At 43.6% G+C, this 22,037-nt stretch overlaps 1 protein-coding gene across 27 annotated transcripts in view; it reads left to right on the top strand.

The window, feature by feature from the left end:
* Cadps (calcium dependent secretion activator) overlaps positions 1 to 22,037 on the top strand; it is a 436,391-nt gene that overhangs the window by 329,751 nt on the left and 84,603 nt on the right. For 9 of the 27 annotated variants that reach the window (XM_050161168.1, XM_050161170.1, XM_050161162.1 and 6 more), the window contains 3 exons: positions 5,952 to 6,108; positions 7,332 to 7,473; positions 19,294 to 19,449. In XM_050161168.1, coding sequence (XP_050017125.1) covers positions 5,952 to 6,108; positions 7,332 to 7,473; positions 19,294 to 19,449 — 455 coding nt within the window. Of the gene's footprint in view, positions 1 to 731; positions 741 to 4,730; positions 4,752 to 5,951; positions 6,109 to 7,331; positions 7,474 to 15,801; positions 15,949 to 19,293; positions 19,450 to 22,037 lie in introns of all 27 variants that reach the window. The other 18 variants (XM_050161161.1, XM_050161164.1, XM_050161167.1 and 15 more) reach the window with 7 other exon arrangements.

Here is a 22,037-nt window from a genome sequence, read left to right as displayed (position 1 = left end):
CCGGCATACACAGATCCATTTTCCACACAGGAAGAACACTTTTTGGTCTTTCATGGTTGTTCTTGTTGCAAGCACTGTTGTTTCAATTGGTTCTTTGGTGTGTAGACCACAGGTCATTTTCTTTTTTTTTTTCTTTCTTTTTTTTTTTTTTGAGTTTTTCTCTGTATAATATTCTCCTCGTATAGTACTTTTCCATTTTTAACGTTAGAATGCCCGGGTTGCTGAGCACAGTGACAGAAACAATAAGTCCACGTTGTTTGGTTTGTCGCTTCTATGATGCAGACCCAGAGAAGCAGAGCTTCCTTCATTGCGTTTTTACAAACCGCTATTAAAATGACTTTGAATTATAAACCGAAGGACCCCCAAGACCAACTTACATGCCAAACCTATAAGGACGTAAACGCCCCAGCACTTCCAGGGAGGACCTTAAGGATTCCACTCCAAAAACCATTCCAAACTTGAACTTTAAAGGCACCTCTCTCCGCGTAACCTGGTTTTAAAATTACACTAATTCTCCCTCTTCTTCCGCATCCCTATTTACAGAAAGGGGAGGGAAGGACAGGCTGTAAAAGTGATTGCCCAGGGACCTAAAACGACCTTTCCCCATGACTAAGAGAAAACTGATCTATCATACACTGTAAACTCAGCTAATCCCAATTAATGCTGATTGCATATTGAAATTTCCTCCCCGTTTCTCTACTGTTCCGGTCAATCTTGGCTGATGGTGGCAGGGGAAAGAGGTACGTGGTTGAACTGAATGAACGGGCCGCCGCTGCCATGCTCTGTGCATGCTCTTCTAGTACCGTGTCTTCTAATGGGATTTCCCTGGTGTTCCTGCTGCTCTAACACTGACCCAAGGAATGTAACAGCAACTTCCAGTGGACTGCTTGTGACATGGGTGCCCCCCCCCCCACGGCAGGGTAAATGTGGGGTGCATGAAGCAATTGATAGACCTCTGAGGACTGCGGTTACATCCTGACACACGCCTCCCACCTGCCTTGATTCTCTCCCTGGCCTGCCATAGTTTCCTATGTCCGTCTGTATTTACCTTTATTACAGAAGAAGAATTCCAAGCTTAGTAGTCAGTAGCTCCGTGGATCGATACTAACCTTCCTCTACAGCTGTCTGTACGTGAGTCATATATACAGTATTTATATATAGAGAGAGTGTCGAAGAATCCTGCATTCCCGGCAGACCCTCGGTACAAGGGGAAGACCCCCGTGAGTGGGTGTCACTAACCCATACAGCACTTAGCAATGGACACATCCAGGATGAAAAAGGGGTCCCAGTCATACAAACCTAAAAGTAACTTGCAGACACATTCAATGAAGTTGGGTTAAGTTTTTTTTTTTTCTCTTCCACTTATTTTTATATTTTTTTTAGATCTGGGGTTAGGAGGTTCAAGCGATGATAAGTTTCTTCTATCTGGGTGTCTTCAAAATATCTCCAGGGACTTGAGGGACTCTGGGCTGCCCTTCCTGGGTTGAGTAGTAAAGATTTGCCCACGTCTACGTGTTTGTGAAGCCCCGGATGTGAAGAGGATGTTTTTTCCCAGGCGCATGTATTTAAGTGAATAACAGAAGAAGAAAATGGCAGACATACTTGATTGGTAACCAAGCTACTTTCTAAGACTACTCCCAGATCACAAAGAATCCATATGTTCCTCGGCTGCACCAAAGAGGCACCAAAGAAAACTTAACATCCCAGCACTGCAAAACAAAAACAAGTTTTTTTAAGCCCACATTCCAAAGAAGATACTTCTTTTTACATTTCCAAAAAGGTTTATTTTTTATGTGTGTTAATCATCTTAATAATCACTATCATAAAAACTGTCCATTTGCACATTTGGAAGTCATGCAGGGCAAATAAATATGGTAACCTCAATCTTGTTCTCAACACTGTGTTTTGAAATTAAAACCCTCAGCATAATTTAAAGCTCTGAAGATCAAAACTACTTTAGTAAACAAACAGGATTATATCCCAAAAATCGGCTGTTTTCCCCATCACAAGATCTCCTTTCTTAATCAGACCTACCCATGGGACTTCTATCTGCTGAGCCCTGACCCAAGAAACTTAGTGTTGCTTGAGGAACAATGAGAAATAAAATTCCCTGGGCCGTGAAGGCTGGCATGTATAACAGCCAGAGCGTAGAATCTAGTTGAAGCATCTTGGGCTTTAGTTCTGGCTGCAGCTGTTCATCATGTTACTGGGGCGCTAGTTACTTAGCTGAGTCACGTGACAGCTGGTAAGCTGGAAGGTGACATTCATTGAGGCGTCAGACATGGTGCCCAGCGAAGTTTAACTCTTCTTATATTAAGAAAAGAATTCCCAAGAAATCCAAATATCTGCTGATTAAAAAGTAAATAAAATAAAATAAAAAAAGATGAAACCTAGGTGAGAGGTGCAGAATGCCTGAGAACTGGAGGCCTGTGTGGGAAGGAGAGGGAAGAGTGGCCTGGTCTTGGAAGGCACCCCACCCGTTCTCAATTTCCATATACAGACAAGAATACCTGAAGCAGCTTGCGGAAATTTGAATTCTTGTTTCTGGCTCCAGTCCCACTGACTGGAATCTCTGGAGAGAGTTCTAGAGCATTGATCACTTACAAAAGCTGCCCAGGGGGATCCCTGAGTATAGCCAGGTGAATCAAGTGTAATGGAAAAGGTCGATTTGATATATATGCGCACTGTACAGAGTTTTCCTTTCTGAATGGATGAAGATTTGTTTTCCCAGAACTCACTCTCTCTCCGGGTGCTCACTAAGGTTTTACACTAATAACAATAATAACAAAGCACTAAACTGTAAACCTGAATCCAGCCACGTACGACCAAAGTATTTGTGCATACCTCACAAATCTAAGTGTCAGTTTTTAATCCCTTCCCCCAGTCTTCTCTAAAGCCATTTTAAGTTCCAGCATAATATAGTAAATGTCCCAAAAGGGAAAACCTCATCAGCCAAGGGTGCATCCTTTCTTTACTCTTCACACACGCTGGATGTGGAAGCCGTTGCCACATTTTGCTCTCAGATGCAACAGATTTTTCTTCTCAGAACCTGGCCTACTCACAGACATGCAAATTATATCTTCATGTACTCCCCCTTCCTAATCTCTCTCTATGTATACGTATGTATATGTATATATGTATTGTGGTGCACAGAAGGGTACATATATACATGTTAGTTTGTGTGTGGAACATGTAGTGTATTCAGTGTAGTGAACTGTATGCCCTGAAGCATACAGCTTTTGTCTTTGAGTAATAAAGGGCATGGGGTAAGTATTTGCAATCCAGATGTGTAACTCCATGTGGTTTACAGAAAAGGTTTACTGAGACTTTAAGTGCCATTGAACACACGTGACTTGGTGTGCGAATGTGGTTCTTCGCCTGTAAGAGTAGGCTTAAAATAAAGTCTAGCTTTTGCTCAGTCCAGCCGTGCAGACTGTCCATTTGATTAGGATTACCCCTTAAATCCTTAGTTATTGCTGTCCTAGCCTGACTCTTTACCTACTTCTTAGAGAGTCAAGTTTAATTACAAAGTGCTACAGAGAAAGACCTTGGCTTTCACTTCTTCCCCAGCCCCCTGATTTAAAATCTCCTCATTCACTCTACCAGCTCCCGTAGTGATACCACTGTATTTTTGTAGGCTCCCAATGTATCCAGCCCATGTAATATTGTTGCAGAAACTAAGAGTTACTCAGTAAAAAATTGCACAGGACTCAGTTCTCTACAAAGGAGAGATACTGTGTTCCTAGTGGTCTCTTGTTTGTAAGTTTATAAAATTAAAAGCATAAGAACCGCATTTGAAGATGGGTTAAGAACTTTTTAGTTTCATGCATTTGACTGGGTTTTGGTTCAATTTGGTCTTCCCTGTCATCTTAGAACAAAGTTGTACACAGGAACATAATACATCATCTCCATCCTATTTTCTTGGCCATACCCTGGAGATGGAACATTGATCAACCAACTAAACAATAAGTACCAGCCAGCCAGCATCCTCTGTGCCCTTGTGAGATTTACAGATATCTTGAATGTGGAGGGAAGAGTTGACTCTTTGTAGGGTCAGGCTATGTCCAGGACGCCAGCGAGTTCCAGCATGCCCAGTCTGCCAAAATGACAGGCAGTTGAGACACTCTGTTGGGGGGGGGTAGGGATTTCTTCCTGTGCTGGAGTTGGTCCCAGGGCTCTCGTCTCCAATTGGTGAAGCTACAATAAAGCTTCTTCATTCAAGCCCAAACACTCAGTATCTCTGATGACTCAGTTGTACCTTTGGCTCTTTTCATTTCCCCTAAGTAAAATATTTAGCATAATATCAGCACCCTAAGAAAATTGTGAAGTCTTTTCATGTTGAAGGCATGCAATTCTTTTTTCCATCCTTGGCCCTACAAAGTTAAGTCTCATGTCTTTTTAACTAATGGGCCAGTTTATCAACAATTATTAAGAAATTGGGGGAAATGTAAGCATTCTGATATTTTCTTCTGCTAAGCATTGGAGATCCCCCGAATGCCACTTACTTTAGTGCCCAGTTACAGGCTGTGTTCAAAAGCCATAAAACATCTCCTGCTAGAAAATCCAACAGTTTGAGCCTTTGGCTCACAGACCAGCGTCCCCCTCGCATGCTCTGAACCAGTGGGGTTTTACTGTACATTACAGTGGAAACAGCAGGGGTCTAGTTCCAGCCAAACCATCCTTAAAGAACCATACATGACTTGATTTTTTCCATTTAATTTGCAAACCAGCCACATGTTGATAAAGGAGAAGTAAGTAAAGTGGACTCTTGTGAAAGAAGAGAGCTGGCCCCTCTGTTCTGCCTCCTAGTGGCTGTTAGAATACCCCTCCAATAAGGAATAGATCACAGAAGAGCTTGGCCATTGAACAAACCCTTCCATGTAGAGAACTACTTCCATTATCATATTTCATATTCCCAAATGCCTTCCCATCTTTTTTTTTTTTTTTTTGGTGAATGCTCCGGAAAGTGTTTCCAGTGTGAATACTTTACGGCACTGAGTGGGGGAGGTGGGGGACAAGAAGAGGCTGGCAATGTTTGTTTTCCTGCTCTCTTTGAAACCAGCGAATCAGGGCCTGTTGACACCACCACTCATTCTGCATGCCCCCTGCCAGAAATGATTAGCCTACATGCATGCATGCCTTTGAAGTGCATTCACATCGGGCCCAGGCTGATGCGAATGTGACCCCCTGAGACCCTGCACAATGATTTTCAAGGACCCATGTGCATGAAAATGAGTTACTTCACTGATATATTTTTGGTTTTCAATGTACATATGTGTCTAAGCCCCGAAAATAAGTCCTAACCTTATTCCGTGTTCTCTTAGGTTAATCCTGATACTCCTTCTAGACCAGAAATGAAAAACAAAGGCTCCCTTCTGAGATAGACTTTTTTATCCAATAGTTATGTAGTAATTCTAATAATGGTTTGCTTTCACTTAGTCTGATAGAGAGGCCATCTATCTATCATATCTTTCAGTACATAGGGAAACAGGAATCCCTGGGTTTGGATGAGACCATAGACAATTCATTCCCAGATATGTAAATGTGACGGAATAATAATTGTGAATTTTCAAGTTAGACCAGCAGAAAACCCATAAACGCAGTGAAGAAACTCCCGACTTCTACACCTTAGAGCAAGAACCAGCCAGCAGCAATGACAGAGCATGACCCAAGCCTACTGAGTTATTGTAAACTGAGCAGAAGTTCCCCGTCTGGCAGCCCTACTGTGGTGTCCTCTGACCTCCAGGTCAAGAGCAAGGCTTGCTACAGGGTAATGCCTTGGACACTGAGAGGCCCACTCATATCCAAACTGCTGTTCTCTTTACAATAAAATGAGCTCCCCCCCCCCCGCTGGATGCACAGCCAGTCTTGAGCAGTGAGGGTTGGCGCACACACCTTCATTCCACAGAGATACTCATCGCCTCTCTTTGTTTCTCTGCCACATTCCAAAGGCCTTTGCGTGGTGGTCAGACTTAATGGTGGAGCATGCCGAGACGTTCCTGTCGCTCTTTGCGGTGGACATGGATGCAGCCTTAGAGGTGCAACCCCCAGACTCGTGGGACAGTTTCCCACTGTTCCAGCTGCTGAATGACTTTCTCCGTACAGACTGTATGTATCATCCTGGACCACTGGCTTTTCCTGACTAGCGTGCAGATAAACTTGTTGCTAAGATGTCTTTATTCCACATAGACTGTGAGTTAGACAAAGCTCCTCCTTGTTTTATTGTTATACACATACACAGCACACAAATGCATACTCCACGCCACCCACACACACCCACAGCACACACACTACACACATACACACACATGTACATACTCCATATACATACACACCACACTCCACACATATGCACACAACACCACCCACACATACACACTCCACACACATACATACCAAACAAATACATACATACTCACACACCGCACCATATGACACCACACTACACACACAAGCACAAATACCACACTACACACCCTTCACACACCACACAAATGCATACTACATACCACTCACCCATATACATATACCACATCACACACACTACACACATACACACACACGTACATACTCCATACACATGCACACCACACTCCACACACACATATACACACAATATCACCCACACATACACATCACACGCGCACACCACACTCATACACAGCACACACAGCATACACATACATACCACACACATACAAAAGCCACACACACACACCACAACATACCGCATGACACACACACACACCATGCCGCATACACACACAGGCTTAACTGTGGATAGCAGTTCTCTTACCTGTTTTGATCAGAAGAACCCACACGCTATGTGAGAAGAGGTATCCATTCCTTGTGTTTTATTTACTCTCAAACAAATTAGTTAGCTTAACCTCCTTATGATCTTCAGTTTTTATCAGAGGCTACTTCCTAGGAAAAAAAGGTGCCTCTAGCAAGCTCACAGGGCAAGCACTTCAGTGCCTTGCAGCAATGACAGCCATAAAGCAGTCAGTCCTTTTTGACGGAGTTTGAGGAAGAAGGGGAGGTGGCAGGGAATGTTTTTTCTTCCCAGTGCCTAGGAAGTAAAAGAGGGGGTAAGAATGAAACGTTTACCAATGCTGTGGGGTGTTACTTTTCATAAGAGTGCATAAACAGTCACGGGACTTTGAGATGCATTTCCCTTCCTCCAGACTCAAGCCTGCGCTCTGATGCTGCTCCTGTTTCTTCCAGTTTCCTAAGCAGCAGGGTGTTCAGTGTAGAGGACAATATTCTCTGTGTGCGCCGTACGTGAACAAAGGCACTGTGGAGCTGACAATGGTTTTGCTTGTCTGTTCTAGATAATTTGTGCAATGGAAAATTTCACAAGCACCTGCAGGACCTGTTTGCCCCACTTGTTGTTAGATATGTGGATCTGATGGAGTCCTCAATTGCACAATCCATCCACAGGGGCTTTGAGCGGGAGTCATGGGAACCAGTCAAGTAAGGAAACCTCTTTTAATACCATCGGAATTTGGGTACAAATGGCTGCAGAGCCATACGAGATGGATTGATGGTGTCGTGGGACTATCATTGTTAGTACGAATGGAGAGCAAGCTTTGTTTCATTTCTTAGTACGGTACTCATGGCTTCCCTGCCTGAATGGGACAGAGAGAAGATGTGAGAAGTGTGTTTTATGAATGGGAACCTTGGTGTCACAAAAGATACAGAAGTGAGGGATGTAACCATGGGTCTGGTATTTATTCTTCCTGTTTATATTACCCAAATGCCATGTCCCACAGTGTTTTTCATAAGGTCCCCAGGAGGAGGGAAGCACTGACCATAATATACTAGTTTTTACTGGTTACATTTCCTGCAGAACAAATCATGGGGGATCCTGTGTGTTGTTAGCGGCTGGGCAGTCTCAGTTGTTGAGTGAATCTGGTAGAGCCGGTACCTCCTCTGCCGACTGCCAAGGACTAGTCCCAAATATCCCGGGAAAAGACAGCCTAGATGGAGGCTTTGTGATACGGTTCGAAAATCTCTGGTAAAGCCCAGCACTGCCTTTGCCCTTTTAGACTCCAGTTGTTTGGGCTCTTTCCCTCCCCACCTTTCTTTAAGACATGATTTTATTATCTGTAGCCTTTACATCCGGGAGACGCAGCAACCTGGAACAAAACACGGGTGTGTGCTAGCCTTTTCAGGAAACCCAGATGAGAACTCAAGGGAGTTTCTTCTCAGTATGGAATCCTTTTCTGTAGCAGGTTTACAGAGTAACCCCCTCTAATATCAATCTCTAGGCAACCCTGACCGACACAGTTTCCCCTGTCCCCTTCCATAGCTAATTCCCAAGAGGATTGCTTTTTATTTACCCAAACTAAAAGCAGGTCAACAGCCTATAGCTCTTGGTTTAAAAGCAAAGAAATGTATTAGGTCTGTTGACTTTTAACTCGGGAGTCTAAAACTTGATACTTAAGAGGATAAGACGTTCGTGGGGGGCGGGGTGGTATCTATTTATTTACTGGTCATAATATTCAAGGCCGTTGTGCTTTGGGAAAGAAGCTGTGAAGAGGAAAAGGCTTAAATGAGTGATATTCGTGTTTTGAAAATAGCAATGGTCTTGAAATAGCATTTCCTTGGTTGGGTTTAAATGTGGAAGGTACTACTGCCAACACACAGAGGAGGGAAATGATAACCACCATTGGTTCCTAAAGAGCCTCGGATCTAGGGCCTCACCCTAGCGGGAAGGCAAGGGTTTGACTTCTAGGAACTTGTTTTCTCATCGTCAAAAGTGATTCTTTAAAAAGTTCCTACCGGGGGTCTGAGACTTGTCATGAATTCCTGTGAAAATGTCACTAAAGTCATTTTATAATCTGTTAGCTTCTTCAGAAGCCAAACATATGACTGCTATTCCTTTGGAAGCATTCAGTGTTCTTTAGAACGACCAGCAGTAAAGATAGAATCAGAATCGCTTTCACAATTGGAGTCGTAGTCTGGGAATGTTTTGTTGGGGATTTTTTTTTTTTTAACTGATGAAGTTGAACTCACGGATCCATAATTTAAAAGTCTGAAACTTTCAAAAGAGTAAGTGTCATGAATCCCCACATCCATACCTGGGGATCTAGACGGGGTGGATGTGGCTGTGGGCGGGAGCTGAGGGGGCAGGAAGTAAATGTTGGGCTGTCCAAATCATGCTATTGTTAGTTTGTGGTTTATTCAGTTCGTATCAAAGAGTACATGCCTTTCAGAGTACGCGGATCTATTTGAAAAGGCCAAGTGAAACATAAGCTAGCTTAATATTCCTTGTAATCACACACGCAGGAACGGATTGTTAGACAGTACAGATATCGTATGGAAGTTCTGAGGCACAGCATGGCAGGGAGGATAGCGGAGAGAGACTTAGCTCCCTACTCCTCTCGCAGTGCCCAGAGAACAAGTGAGGAGCTCCCCTGACCCCCTGCAGAGGGCCTGCCCTCATCCACAACAACAAAAACTCTTTCAGAGCCAGGTTGTGGTGGTGCACTCCGGAGTTAGAGACAGGCAGATCTCTCTGAGTTTGAGGCCAGCCTGGTCTACAAAGGGAGTCCTAGTTCAGCCAGGGCTGTTACACAGAGAAACCCTGTCTTGAAAAACAAAACCAAAAGCAAAAAAAAATCATCAGGCTTCTACCCCAACTAAGAACTGACTTGGATAAATTTAGGTTGTCCAGTGCTTTAGTTTTCTCGGTTTCTGTTTCTGCCACATGACTCTAACACACACATGCACACACATTCATATATGTGCACCCATACATATATGCAGGGATGCACATGCACAATGAATAAAAGAGATAAAAAGAAAATATATGAAAATTAGTAAGCATCTTGTGTATTTCCTTGTATCAAACTATTGCCCTGTAAAAAAAATGAAATGGCAATTATTTGGGCTTAATGGAACAGAGATTATTTGGTAGACTATGTAAGTAGCTAAGTCCCATGTTCGTTTACCTTGAAAAGTGGCTTTCCATCTCTGGGAGACGAGTGGGCCTGTATCTTGTTCCATTATTCTCTGTGCACTGGTGGAGAATCCCATGGCACAGCTTCCAGCTGCAGCCAAAGACTGTCTCTCAAGACAGGCCCAAGTGTTCAGTAGACCCCCAAGGCATAACCCTTTCCCGAGCATCCATCTAGGCATGCCATAGGACCACTGACCTGAGTAAGCCAAGTAGTTTGCAGGTCTTTCTGGCAGCCCTGAATGTGGGGTTTGGTCCCTGCACATAAGTAGGCAATGGAAACTCATTCCTTTTTTTTTTAATTTTAATTTTTTTATTTTTTTATTTTCGAGACAGGGTTTCTCTGTAGCTTTTTGGAGCCTGTCCTGGAACCAGCTCTTCTAGACCAGGCTGGCCTCGAACTCCCAGAGATCCGCCTGCCTCTGCCTCCCCGAATGCTGGGATTAAAGGCATGCGCCACCACCGCCCGGCTGTGGGAGCTCATTCCTAACATGTCATATAGAGGCTTCTTCTAGAGTAGCAGAGAACCAAGAAATTTTTTTCAGTGTGTGGATGACCCCTCTGTCACTGCTTAGATTCTCCTGAGAGCACAGAATCCTTCCTTTACTTCATGATCTCCTGTGTCAGGTTAGGGAGACTTAGGAGAGTAGAAGCAAATACTGCTTCTTAGAAAGGACTATGAAGGCTGGGCAGTGGTGGTGCACGCCTTTAATCCCAGCACTCGGGAGGCAGAGGCAGGCGGATCTCTGTGAGTGCCAGGCCAGCCTGGTCTGCAAGAGTGAGTTCCAGGACAGGCTCGAAAGCTACAGAGAAACCCTGCCTCAAAAAAATCAAAAATAAATAAATAGGACTATAAATCCTGATTTTCAGGCACTTACAATACAAGTTCCTCCACTGGGTCTGAGATGTACAAATTAAAAATACCTTTCAACTAACACTCTTTCCCAAACTGATGGAGATTTGATGGTAACAAACAGTATCCAAGAGACACTTCAGCAGCTGTGTGTGGCCAGCTATCATACACACAAGTATTGCTGAGTCTAGAACTCCTGACTCTAGGCTCAGCAACTCAGAAGTGAAAGACATGGTCTGTGGAAGCCGAGAAAGCTTGACTGCCAGATCCCGTGAGAGGTGGAGAAAGAGGACCAGTTCCCACGAAGTTATTCTCTGACCTCCAGGTGCATTGCCTGGCACATGTGGAAACACATTCATAATCATAACCATAGTAAATTTGTTAAAAAGAAGTCCTGAGCCAGGAACTTTCCAGAACACCGTGAGTCATCAATGTCTCTGAATTAAGATCCTTCTTCAGTTGACTCTCCCAAGACTTGGTGTCCTCGTGGATGAAACAAAGGTTTTGGTAACACCAAAGCTTCCATTGCTCGGCTTCTTGGTAGTATAATTGTGCATGTCCACACATAACTCCACATTCTCTCCTCTCCCTCCCCTGCATCTAGAATAGAGTAGAGCCTGGCACAGCAGTCTCAGCAAAATGCTGTGGACCTGTACAGGCTAGGGATTTTAAGGATATACAGAAAAGTAGAACTGTGGGGATGGAGATGAGAAAAAGACCCAGTCCCCAGACTGGGAAGTTATATCTAGTTGGGTCCAGCAATATACATATATATACACGAGAATGACTTTAATTATTACCAAAGTATGTAAGTACAAATCATATAAGAGTGTGAAAATGTAGCTCCTAGGGGGATGAGTTCCCACTAAGAGGTCTGGAAGGAAATCACTTGTAGAGTAGCATTTCCGAAGAGGCAGGGCTCATCGGGAGGACCATGGACACCAGTAGAGACATGTAGGGGAGCAGAGTACCCCGAAGCAAGGCTGAGTATTTGGTATGGGCTATCTACGATGGGTCAAGCCTCTCAGATGTTTGGGAGATTCTCAAATCCCAGGAAGTTTGGGATTTATTCTGCAGATGATATGTTCTCAATGGGGTGCAATAGTCCCAAAGCTGTGATAAACTATCTTACTCTTATATACAAAATGTACGTCTACATTCAGTACACAGATAGATCAGTAGTATATTTGTGGCATTAAACCTTCATAGAGAAGGAAATTGGTGCTGAGGAATAATGAATAACAGGATAGGAAGCATTATTCGGGACTCTAAGACATTATCAAAAGGTACCCCATACCCCTAAGTAGGATTAGACCTAAGTACAAACACAGAGAAACTTCAGGGTACAGAGCACCAAGAAAAGACAGATGTACTTCATATATTCATGCAACAAATGGCTTATAAAAGTAGAACATGTTCTGTATCTAAAAATCTACCCCCATCCATAAGCTTAAAGCAGAAATATTTGAGAGATGATGTAACCATATCCCTTCCGCATGGAAACAGTCTTGATTAGAAACAATTCTAAGAAAAGGGCCCCACCTACATTCCCTGCCATCCACACACATCTCTAACACAAAATGAACGTGAGAGAGAGCAGATGAGAACTGTGTGCTCTCAGGTTCCAGAGGTGGGAGCTAAATGAAAGCAACCCTTTTCATCAAGGTCCCTACATGACTTAGAGGTGAATGTGTTATGCGTTATCAGTTACTAAGACTGCGGTTCTCACTTCGCGTCCTACCCAGAGACATACACTCAAAGTTCTTACAGAGAAGCGTGACTAGCTGGTGTCCGGTAGTCACTGGAGGGCCCTCTTTTTATAAATGACGATTCATTACAGCTGTCAATGGTTCCCAGAGCCTTGACATCATAACTGAGTGCTATGCAAAAGTCTCCTTTAAATGTGCGATGCAATGCTCAGAAGTTACCTCCAACTATTATACTCCTTTAGTATCCCAGATGAAATATTAGTAGTGTTAGGGTAGGCTTTGTTTTCCGATAAAAGCAGAAAATGTCGTGTTTCATCATTTAAGAACTAAATCATTAATAACATGTGCCATGAAGGAAATGTGTCTATTTAAGCCCAAGTTCACAGCCAAAATGCTGTATTTTACAATATGTTTTGATTAATATGAGCATTTTTTTATTTTGTATGCAAAACGAAGCTCTCTTCCCATGTGTGTGCCCACCATCCACTAATACGTTTAAATTAAGTTGCTTTTGCAGACATTTGTATGTTATTCATTTCTAGCTACTTGTAATTTGCTCAGAATTGACATTTTAACTTTCCAGGCTGCCATCTCTGAGATATCCTAATTCCTTGATCATTATTCAGCGAGTGTGCCATCTAATGATCGCATTTGCTTATATAGGCGTACACATGTCTCAGTGGAAATCGCCAGCGGATTTGTTTCATGGCAGTGTGTAAGGCTGAGAACCACCAGGGACTGAATTCAAAGGCAGATTCCCCAGTTAAACAGAGACACATGGAAGGAAAAGTTCCATTTTTTTTTCCTTCTACCTAACAGCGATATTTAGTTTGCTTTCTCCTGAGCAGCCTCACAAAGGCACCGTGGCCGCTCAGGGAGTGATGGATCCCTCAGACACCTATCTCCCTGAAAGAAGAGGACAGCAAGCTGGCAGTTTTGCATTCTAGGATTTTTTTCAGTTTATATTCCTGGGCTGACTTGCCGTGGAGACGTTTGAATGACTTATTTCTGGAGGGAGACAGGCATCCAAGCTATTAACCAGGTCTAGGTCCTTTGCTCCGGCTCTGCCCGAGTGAGCCCAGAGGCAGCCTGGTCTCCAGGAGTCCTGCTAGGCAAACAGCTCACCCGGAGCTGCTTTGGCGAACCTTCCCCCTTCCACACAAGATCCAAAAAGAGAACCTCAAGTCCTCTGCCAAAGTACTGTCAATTCCACTTAAACAGGAAGGCTCCTCTCAGATGCGGAGCTAGGCTGGGCTCTATCATGCCAGTGACTTTGGCTGGGTGGCACACCCTTCAAATGCCTCAGCAAGATGCACAGTGCCAGTGTTTAGAGCTGCACATGACAGAGACCCTCCAAAGAAATGTAGTTGATTTGATTCGAATCTCTGAACATTCTCTCTCTCTCTCTCTCTCTCTCTCTCTCTCTCTCTCTCTCTCTCTCTCTCCTTCCCTCTCCCTTCATAAACTATCTATTTCCCTTCCATTATATCAGTCAATTAAACTTCAAGTCTCATTTAAAAACAAAGAACTGATCAAAGGTAACACTGCTATTTTATTGGCTTTGACTCATTTTAAACTATTTTTGTAGAAAAAATACACAGCTCAGTAAATTTTCACATACACTCATCGAACGCATGTCAAGAAGTGAAACCTCTGCTGAGGGGAGAGGCAGGGGTAGATTGGTTACTTCACAAGCTCAGGGCCTTAGTTCAATCCCTGGGACCCACATAAATTACTGGGTACCATGGAACACACACTTATAACCCAGAACTGGGAATATGAGGACAGGTGGTCCGTGGGTCTTGCAGGCTAACTCGTCTGACACCAAGCCAGTGGGAGAGCTTGTTTCAAAGGAGACGGACAACATTCTTGAGAATGACACCCAAGGTAGCCCACTTGCCTCCACATAAGCACGCATTCTGTGTGTCTGTCTCTCTCTCTATGTCTATATCTCTCTGTCTCTCTCTCATACACACACACATACACACACAACCAATTGCATTTTAAAAATGTATTTTTAAAAAAGTAGCACCATTGCATGCTCAGCCTTCCCAACAGTTGCTGTCAGGCATTACTCCTGTCTGTCCTGAATTCCAGGGACAGCTACCATAATATTAAATGATATGTTGGATCTATTTTTTTTTTTGGCCCAAGAGCTCTCCATAAGACCTGAATCTGGGGTTCTTTGCCTTTCCCATTGTGTCCCTTTCTGTGTGGAAGCATAGCTCCATTTTGATAGGTCTAAGTTTGAGAGAAAAAGTGTACATTTTCTTTGAGTGTTCCATAAAACTCCCGGGAGATAATCCTTGTTCTACATGACTTCTTCATCTTCACCCTTCATTCTGACACCCCTTGTACAAATTCCTGTCTTTAGAAGTAGGGGCTGGAAGGCATTCAATTTCTGCATATCTCCATTCCACGTGCATTCAAATCAGCGGGTCTTCCCATCCCTTTTGGTGTCTAATACGTGACTTAAGAAATCTTCTGTTGACGCTAAGTCGTAAATGGAAGTACACAAAGTCAAAGGACTCTACCGTTCATGTTCTTTGGGAGTACTTTGGTAGGCTCTAGGTACTGAAATGTCTTTATTCTTTGAGAATTTCATACATGTATACAATGTCTAAAAATAGTTTGGATTGACAGCTACTGTTTGCACACATTTAAAAGGTGCAGTACGATGTGTGTATTCATGTATGTTCCGTGTAGAGCAGTGAGTATACCCCATTCCCTTACATTGCAGTCTTTTCTTTCTGCTGAGTGTGTTCCTCTCCTCTCCTTTGGAACACATGATGACTTATATTTGCTCCACCATACTACAGAATGCACCCCAGAACTTATTCAATATCAATGTACACCTTTGACCTCTCTCCTACCTCCCTATTCTATTAGTTTAACTGTCTCATGGCACCCCAGTTCCAGCCATGGCCAGAATCCCACAGATATCAAGTTCTTACTATATGACAAGCTCTAGACTCTTTTGGCAGTGGCCTTGGAAACAGAAGAGTTCTCTCAAAGACCTTTCAGTTATGAGATCCTTGTAGCCAGGAGCTCCATCGGGTTCCACACTTTTAAGTTGCCCATTGGCTTTGATCATTTCCTCTCTGGGTCCGGAGTCATACCCAGCTTCCTGTCTGTAGCCTGCTTTCCAACGCGTGCGCTCAAGTCTTCTCCATTGTCTTCCGTGGACCTCGCCGGTTTATTTACAACTGTTGTGTGCCTCTGCCACATCTACATTGTCACTGTGATGGTATTTTTCTTTCTGTCTGTTTCTTCCACAGGAGTTTAACCAGTAACCTACCCAATGTGAACCTACCCAATGTGAACCTACCCAAAGTTCCAAATCTACCAGTTAACATCCCTCTAGGCATCCCACAAATGCCTACTTTTTCGGCACCGTCATGGATGGCTGCTATATATGATGCTGAGTGTGTATTCAGTTCACATTAGATCTCATTTAAATTTAAGTGATCTTGGCATGGATATGTATTGCTTATTTCTATACATCCTATATAACAGAGATGGAGATGGATAATTAGACATATTTTGCTGATGATGCAGAGACAATATTGTTTATTTCTGGCGTTCATCGTGTTTGTAAGACATTTGCTATATATACGCAGTAAAGATTTGTCTAACGCCCACTGAACACTTGAGGACTGTTTTACTTCCTTAATTATTTTACAAGGGGATTTCTATCCCGTTTTCAGGGCAGGGACCATGATTTTAGGAATTATTTATCCCCAAATTATCAATGAAAATTCTTGGATGGGCTGACCAGCCATCTCTGATCTGATCCAAGTCTATGAAAGAAGCCTGCCTACCTAGGAACTGGGTTTGGGGTTTTGTTTCATAACAAAACATTTTCACAAGGCTGTTTAAGCCATAAAGCTTATTTCTCATGCCAGTAAATAGCAGAATATTATAATGGTATGTTCAGAGCTAAGTGAAAATCTGTGCCAGGCTAGGTAAATTGCCTATGTAGACACTTCCCAAAGTCAAAGTATAGTAGAGTGTTTTGAGGTCTAGGAAGTATGGGAGTTTCTGAATTTGAGAATGCAAGATTCGGGACACATACACAATTAAATTTTGGCAGTCGTGTGTCTGCATTCTCAGTACAGAGCCATTCTTTGCTTCCTTCATATGAAGGTCAGGGATGCGGGAGGGATTTTTGCCTGAAACCGATGTCACTGCTTCCACGTGAGCAGTTTGAAGGACATGGGAATTGAGTGGACATTTCTTCCCACGTAGGAAATCAATCTTCTCCATTTTCCTTAGCAAGAAGTCCCAACACCCCTCCGTTCTACCCCTGGGAAGTGAAATAAGAACCATGTGGGTGATTTCATAAGTGAAATAAGGTTTACCAGTTCTCCACCTTCCTTTGATCCTTCACTTGGACCACAACTAATTATAGGCCAGATAAGCTTTTCCTTGGGAGAATAAATTGGCACGTTTTCAAAGGGAAGTGTTACTATCAAAGGAATAAAAAATGATCTGAAACTGGCAGTGATGTTTTTTAACTCTCGGACTCCTATTCATGAAGGTAGCCCTTGGCACTTTCGGGCTCCCAGTGAACCCAGGGAGAGAGCCGAGTAGTAAAATGACTTTTCAACCTGGTGCCCCCAAAGCTACCTACTGGTTTAAAAAGCGCAGTCTCGCACAATCCCGCGATGAAATCACGAGGCCAATGTGTCTGATGATTCTCTACTAGAGACAAATTCAATCCTCCAAATTTTTCAGATTTGAGGAAAATTGTTCCTAACCAAAATCACATCATATTCATGCTAAGATGACACTATTACAAGTTCAATTAGCTAGTGTCTGTTTTTTAGATCAGGTAGTGTATGTTTAAAATTCCAACTAGATAGCCAAAAGCTTCTCTTAGCCTATCCCGTGCATGTTCTGTGATACTGTTTTTGAAAAGATATGAATCAAGACATTGTGATAAAGCAGATAATAGTCTCCATTCAATTAATTAAGGCATGGGTGCGAACACATTTTGGTGACTGCTCAGCAATCAAAATAATCTTGGTGCTATTGCCTTAACATTAGCAGTTTATCTTAAAAATAAAAAGAAAATATTCTTTTCCTCATGTCAAAACTTAATAATAAGCTCTTCAAAGAAAAAAAACGCTACAAGAATTTTTTTGAAACTCTGTAACCAGATGGGTGTCAAAATGTTGTTGTAATAAATACCAATTATTGCATTCATATGTACTTAATGATTTAAAACATAAACCATGCAGTTCCAAAACGGGGCTTAGACTAGACAAAGTTGGGGTTTCTTTCTTCCCAAGCACGGGGTAGGGTAGGGGGAAGGCTGAACTTTCGTGGAGAGAAATGCATTCTCCACTTTTAAATGAAGCTCACCGCAGTATCTGTAAAGAAGGCGTGGATCCTCAGTCACCCACCAGGAAATGCCTGATTCAATATCTTTTCATGGTTCCAGTTCTTTCCTTTGCCACCTTTTCATTTTAAGGACGTGTTTCCATGTTACCTGCTCCCTCGTGTCAGATACATCTATGTACGGACCTCAGACGGGTCTGTTCTGAAAGCATTGCCCTGTCGGCGCAGGCCGTAGGCTCTGGCTCCCTCTCGGCATGTTGGGAGTTTGCCCCCCTCCCCACCCCGCAGTAGCTGTGGATGCATCTATGCACTAGCTATCTTTCTCTCTGAAGCATTAATTCAATGCAGCTGGCATCTGTCACAATAGAAACACCCACTGTCATCTGTTTCTATAGACGATGTCAGAAGAAGTGGTTATGCATGGTGTGTTGGACATTTTATAAATTACTGTGTTAGCCTAGTGGTATGCGAGGAAGGGGGTAGGGGCGCTGGCCACCCCTCCGAGTTCCAAAGGGGGCGATTGCAAAAGAGAAAGCCAGCCAGAGAAGGGCAAGACAGGAAGAGGTCAAACATTTCCCATGCACAGGCCTTCCATGGATGTTCCAGGTAAAAGTCTCTTGGATGTCATCATACCAAAAAGGAATCAAGCCCCATTTCCTTGGATCTGTAGAGGACTGGGCAATATGGTATAATGGGAAAAGAGCTCAGGTTTTGAGCCCTGAAGTATCGCAGAGATCCCCTGTCCACTGTCCCAACTCCCCTCATCCTGGGGCTGCCTATGTAATGGGCTGGTCTGTGAAAATTGGACTGTTAGCCACTGGACAGGACTTTGGGATTCGAGGTATCCAAGTGTCCCTGTCTCTATCTGAAGTCTCCTCAATCTCTTTCCAGCTCTTCAAGAGAGAAAGCAGGTCCTCGCTCACCACTTTGTTAGCACTGTCTTTTTGAAACCAAAGTCTTGTGCCATTTCCAAGAGGCCTCCGCTCCGGAGGAGAACTGGGGAAATGCATGAAGCCCTGGATCCTAATAACTGCATGTTGCCATGCAGCTATTATCCACGGAGCTTTACTTCTCCCGCTGGTTCATAGCCTTCGTCTGAATCATCACATATGCTAATGTGTGGTTATTAAAGGAAGGCTGATTTTTACCATACGCTCTCCTCCTACTTAGAAGGAGACACGACAACCTCTTCAGACACCTCGCTGGTCTGGAGCAATTGGCTGAGCAAAGCGAACTGAGTCCTGTATGGTAAAACTCAAATTCTGCCCGTGGAGACTGCCCCCCCTCCACCGCCAACTCGCGTTGTTTCGTATGTGGAAGCCACTGTTTGCCTTAAAGCCTTCCAGCCCCCAGCTGTGTCTGTGTTAGTGTCTCTCAAGCCCAAGACCACAGGCTGACTCTTGATTTCTGACTTCTTACCCTGCCAGTAACGGATCAGGTACCTCAGAAGATTTGTTCTGGAAACTCGATGCCCTTCAGACTTTCATCCGTGACCTACACTGGCCTGAGGAAGAGTTTGGAAAACACTTGGAACAGCGGCTAAAACTGATGGCAAGTGACATGATTGAGTCCTGCGTCAAACGGTAAGAGCCAATGACTGGAAAGATCCAGCCCTCCTTTTCCGTGGCCCAAGGGCTCTGGAAAGATCAGGGTGCCGCTGCCAATGGGCTGCGGATATGGAACGTTTTGGAGGTGATGGCTTGTCCAGGTCAGCTCCAGCACAAAGGGGCAGAGTGGCGCGCACCTGTAACCCAAGCTCTACCGTAGCTGAGGCAGGGGTTGCTGTAAGTTCACAACCAGTCCGGGCTACATAGTGAGTCCCTGTCTTAAAATATCAACGACAACAAGTTTGAAAAGTCGGCTAGAATGGTTAGCTGCTCGCCTTGAAGTTCTTTCTATTAACCAGTTCTGTTTCCATCCCAGACACAAAATTCTTTTCCTACCAGTTTGTCCTGTTGCTGGTTCCATGATGAAAAAACTCCCATCCAGTCTTGCTCATCTCTAGATCCCCAACACCTATCACTACCTGCTACAAAGTAGCTACCTGATAAATATTTATAAATACATGGAGAATGAACAGTTAGGAAGAAAAAAAGGACAGTTCTAGAGCCATTGTGGGTAGAATCTAGGTCTTTGAATTTCCAACAACAACTAATCCTTCATGTCCTCCATATTCTGAGTATCTAGTATGTGCCATGTGTTGTTAGTTTTTTTGCCCACATTCTAACCAGGAATCAGCATGAAGGCATGAGACATGAACATGTGCTTTGGTTTTCCACAGATTGCCCCCTTTTTGTGGCTTACAGCCTTAGGGTAGAAAGCAGCTCACTGCGCTTGCAGTTCCCAAGCTGATTGTTCCAAGACTGCGATGGGAAGGGATTAACGATGGTCTCTATCCACCCAGCAACATGCTCCTCATCTGCTCTCATTATACCAGGTCCAGTGTCAAGTCCTTGAAATACAATGGAGAAAGAAAGACTTTCCCCCTTGGAATATCTGTAGCCACAGGTCGAACCAGGGGAATTCACTTCTGTGTTTGATATCATTACCACCTTCCCTATCCCCAAACACATCCAAGTTCCTTTGCTAGTTTATAGGTGTTCTATTAGTTTTCCTTATTCAGAAAGGAAAGGGAAAGAAAAAAATGAAATGAAATAAGGAAAGAGGGAAGAAAAGAAAGGAGGGAAGGGAAGAAGGAAGGAAGGGAGGGAGGGAGGGAGGGAGGAAGGAAGGAAGGAAGGAAGGAAGGAAGAAAGAAAGAAAGAAAGAAAGAAAGAAAGAAAGAAAGAAAGAAAGAAAGAAAGAAAGAAAGAAAGAGACCCACAAGCAATCTTGGCTTCTCCGGATGTTATATGCTTTAGCTGATGAATGAGTTGTACATGATGGCAGCAGGGCTTGCCTAGGAGTGTTCTGAATCCAGCAATGAGACCCTGGAAGAAGAAAAGAGAAGAAATGCATCAAAACTAAGACCTCAAAAGGTAAAGAACTGCGCTGGTGCAGTAGGGAGGTAAATAGCAACTCAGACTAAACGGAGGAAAGAGCCGCAAGCTTTGGTGACACTGGGCGGGTGTTTGTGTTCCTGGAAATTTAAGATTCTGAGAAATCCAGACTGTGGATTTTGTTCTTTTTTGCCAAGTTGTAGAACAAAAGACAGGCCTGGTTTTCAATTAAATGATCAAAACGTTTCCAGTTTTAATTTCTATAATCTCTTAGATAGTCTATATTAATTTTAAGAAAAGCAATGGCTCTCCAACGACCAAACTGTTCGACCAAAATCTTTTTACAGAGCAACTCTTTAAGGCCCTCTATCTGTCTTTTCCTCTATCTCACAGAGGAGCTAAAGGGAATTAAGACCGGCCCTCTCCTGATCTGTGACCCCCACCTATGCAGATATGCATTTATGTCCTTCACTTAGAAGCCAGCATGCTGGACATGGGTCAGGAGAGACGCTTAAAAGACATAAAGAGAACATATGAACATGGTAAATGTGGTTTATCCCCCACCACATTGCAATCATTATTATGTTCAGTCATAGAAAGAAGGTAACCCACCCAGAAGCAGCAAACAGACCTGAATCCCTGGACACTCCTCAGCCTCCGATGCCACAGAGGTCCTCCCAGAGCACAGAAGCTAAGAAATCTTTTATTGTCAGGACTTAAATCCCTCACTGGACATGTCTGGGCAACCCTGACCTCTAGAATTTCCTGGTGTTCCTTTCAGTCAAGGTTCTAAAAGTAAGCACAAAAGCATGTCAAAACATCCCAACTCCAGCTCCAGAGGGCAGGGCATAGAGAGGCCTTTAGATGTTTGAAGGCATAGAATATATGTTAGAAGAGCCTAGAACTATTGATTACTTCTTTAGGGCAGAAAAAAGAACCTTTATCTTTGCACCATATAGCAGGGACAGTGGGTTGTGACTTTAGGTACGCAGTGCTTACAGTCCGGTCCTCCTCAGGACTAAGTGTCCAAGACATCTGTCACTGTCCAGCGGTGACAGCACCTCTGGTCTGTATCAGGTCTATACTACGTACAAAGCAAGGCATTCTGGCTCCCCCGTCAAGGAATCGATTGGGTTATGTGACCTCTCCATTCCTGGGTTTGGGGGGCCCCTAGAGCCCCCTAAATCATATTCCTTTTCTGCCTCTGCCTTCCTCATTTCACAGCCCTGTAC

The sequence above is a fragment of the Alexandromys fortis genome, unplaced genomic scaffold (genome assembly GCF_014885135.2).
Source record: "Alexandromys fortis isolate MF-2015 unplaced genomic scaffold, M_Fortis_MF-2015_v1.1 scaffold_123, whole genome shotgun sequence".
Taxonomy (NCBI): domain Eukaryota; kingdom Metazoa; phylum Chordata; class Mammalia; order Rodentia; family Cricetidae; genus Alexandromys; species Alexandromys fortis.
The sequence above is the reverse complement of the archived record's forward strand: the minus strand, read 5'-3'. Positions and strand labels throughout refer to the sequence as shown.